The 3,431-nt window shown below is 39.3% G+C and overlaps 1 protein-coding gene across 1 annotated transcript in view; it reads right to left on the bottom strand.

Annotated features, from left to right (window-relative positions):
* LOC101855956 overlaps nt 1–3,431 on the bottom strand; it is a gene marked incomplete in the record, with an annotated part of 111,217 nt that overhangs the window by 90,986 nt on the left and 16,800 nt on the right. The window contains 1 exon segment of the mRNA XM_035970277.1: nt 2,916–3,134. Within this exon segment, the coding sequence (XP_035826170.1) occupies nt 2,916–3,134 (219 nt within the window).

Raw genomic sequence — 3,431 nt, 5'->3', positions numbered from 1 at the left:
ATATATATATGTCGTGCAGTAGAAACGCTGCAGAAAGAGTCTGGAGTAGGGTGGGGGTGGCAAAGGATGTGAGGGGTAGGGGAAGAAAGTGAAGACGAAAGTAGACAACAGAATATTGCAAATAAGTAGGAAAGAAGGTGAAAGAGACAATTTTAGAGAATAAAATTTTTCAGCGCTACCCAGATTCGAACCCGGGACCTTTGAATGAGAGGCGAACACCATAACCTCCAGGCCACGAGAGCCCCCTGTCATTTTCTGGGCACATGAAGTTATTGGTATCATCTTAAAGCGTGTTCATTCATTTTTGCGTTTCAAGAAAAAATACGCATCTACCTTGTACAGAAGTCGAGATATTTGCAATTGCAGGAGGTGTGGGAAAATGGCCGTCAAAATGGGTGTCCTTGAAAACTGCAAATTTACGCTGAGTGTGGGTGTGTGAAGCCAACACAACGAGGAGACGTTTCGTAGTTTTTTGCTTCTTGAAAATAGTTGTCAGACCTAGAATTTACTTTGTCTAACCGTGTTCGAAATTCAACATTTTAGTGTAATACTTATACTATTTTCATTATTATTAAGCCGTCTGTTCGTCCCTTAGAAGTTTTGGTTGTGACGTATTTCGTCAGAGAATCCATAAGCACATGGGAGAAAATAAAAAGCAACGTGACCCGTGGGCTCTGGATATGTCGACAGAAAAGAACCCTTCTCAAGGGCCGGTGTTTGTTTGTCTTTAAATAGCAATTTGACCTCCGCCTCCGTTATCTCCTACTTGGAAACCAGGGCATCGGGATTCTATTTGCAGAGGTATTTTCTTACATGGGTGTAAGAGTTTAGACTTGATGTCACTGACTGAACCAGATTAACTGTCCGTTAGCCTAAACAGGTGATACCAGTGTCTGCGGTGTGGCAGTATGGCGCCTCGCCGTCCTTCGCAGAAGGTCCGCGTTCTATCCCCGAATGGAAAGGATTTTTTCATCGAATATCTATCTCGTTCTTTCTACTGGGACGTTGTATCCCTCTCTGCCAGGGGTTGGTCCTGGCTGGCAGAGTCGATACCGGCCTTCTAAATTAAATTAAATTGTGTTGATGGGTGTGGAAAATCATCTACAGTTAACACATAATGAAGCAAATGATTTATTCCGTTGCTTTAGACGTTTGTATGGGTTTGAAAAATCACAAAGCGTGGGAATGGCATTTTCACCTATTTCGTTTGCTTGTTTGAATCTCAGCTCGTTTTGTGTACTGGACATTCTTGCAATAGTCTGTGGAGGCCTATGATTCATTAACTTACCTCTAAATTTTGCATAACAGGACAACTGGCCTAGCTAAAGGTGACAAAAACAACAAACAAACAAACAAAACATTCACGATGTGAAAATCTTGGACACTGTTTTGTTCTGCTCGCTTCAGTCAAAATAAGTAATTGCCGAGAGTTTGAACTGATAACAATTTTTCACTAAGATGCGACTGGCATGTCTGTTTAATTCCAGGTTTGTGTTTAGGAAACTGTTTAAAACCATAAAAGCAATATGCTTTGTTTAAATTTCTTTAGAATCTATTTGATGAAAGAGAGGGGATGTATTTAAACTTGAGGGGCTTTCGAAAGTTCCCAGATGGCGTATCTTCAGGCATCTTCAAACGTCAACATCCATCGCAAAGATTTTGTTTACGAGAGAGAAAAAAGTAGGGGTTCCCCAATACTCCATGCATAAGACATAAGATCACAAGATAAACACGAACATTTCTATAGACCAAAGATTCGTGATCCCAAAGCAAACGATGGGGCATCCTCTTCTCGTGCACAGAGCAAAAAATTATGTAGAAATCAGTTTTAGTACTTGTGCTAAGCCAGAAGAAGAAGTAATGCACGAAAAAATTAATCATATTTATTGTATCTTCTTGAGTTGGGTTACTTGCTCTACTTTGATAATTCAAGAACACTACAACTGTAGCACAATTCCAATCCGATTCTCAAAGTCCGTTTGAATTATATCGCTCTTGATTTTATTTTCCTACTAACTGCAAACTGAACTGATTACAAATGTATGTGGAAAGAAACTACTGTAAAGGAATAGGTCCAAACTAAAGCAACGTTGTAGGATAACGGCGATCTCCATAACATAATTCTGATAACGAACTTTGCATTATAATACGTAGTTTTAGAACAGCTGGGTTTAATTGGAAAAGGGGGTTGAGGTCGGTTTCAATAATGTTCCTTTTCCTCCAAATCGTTTCGGGGATTGAATAAAAATGTATCCTGGTGATAACGTCTCCATTTATAGCATTTTGATGCTTTACGGTTTGTTTGTTATGTTTTGGCTAGGTTATTGTTTGTTGTTTTAGAAGCAGTAGTTTTGTTTTGTTTTAGTTATGAGTTTTTTGTTTGATTGATTTTTTGTTCGTTCGCTCGTTTGTTCGTTTGTGTATTTGTTTGTTTGTTTTGTTTGCTAGTTTATATGTTTTCTTGTTTTTATGGAGTTTTCTGTTTCCGATTTGGGGGGGGGGGTCTTCTCTGTTCTCTTTTGCTGAACTTCAATTACATAGAAAAGTTGATCGATTCTGAGAGACGCCATATAATATATGATATTATCATCAGCAAGCGATTGAACTGGATTGAAACAGTGCTACCAGCTGCTAGCACTGACCTGCACTGCACTAGTTGTGCATGGAGTTTAACTGACTGTTTACTGAGCGGTTGCACGTCTGCCTCCAAGCTCCTGTAGTTAAAGGGGTGTGAGGCTCAAGTTACCAGATTAATATGGGGGGGGGGGCGGCACTTTTCTGAAAATTGTATTCCCCTAAGACTTTCTGAAAGAAATCTATACCACCTAACTCGCTCCAACCCACTATAATTTTTTTCTAATGGATTCAATGATAACAAAGCCACAACAAAATATAATTTAAAAAATTATACGAACCCAGAGGATGAATCCGGCTGTAAATGCACATTAATCTGACCAACAATCCATCCAAAAAGTCTTGAATAGAGAGCTTTTGCAAGGGCATCCCTTCCATCTTCTGCCTCGTGTCTCTTTTTGCTCGTCTTTACAGTTTCTCCTATTGGTTCAAAGAAAGGCAATCTTAGACGGCTTACAGAAAAGAACAATATCGTTCGGACTTCAGCACAGCACGGCCATCCGAGATATCAGTATAATCTCTGAACTCTAAGCAAAGAATATTTGGAAGAGCGGAAAAATACGAACACGCCTCTAACAACCGAAAAATGAAGATACATGTTATTACCACATTACGGGCCCAACCAGATTTTGTCGATCTGGTATGTGTCATGGTCCAGTGTGTTCCTTGACAACAACAAAATAGATTTCAGATTTTAGACTATGCAAAGAAAGTAACAAAATTATATTTGTATAAATACCGTGGATACAATATCGTATATATAACACACACACACACACACACACACACACAGACAC

This window comes from Aplysia californica, unplaced genomic scaffold, assembly GCF_000002075.1.
Source record: "Aplysia californica isolate F4 #8 unplaced genomic scaffold, AplCal3.0 scaffold00245, whole genome shotgun sequence".
NCBI lineage: Eukaryota > Metazoa > Mollusca > Gastropoda > Aplysiida > Aplysiidae > Aplysia > Aplysia californica.
This window is presented reverse-complemented; position numbering and strand designations above follow the sequence as displayed.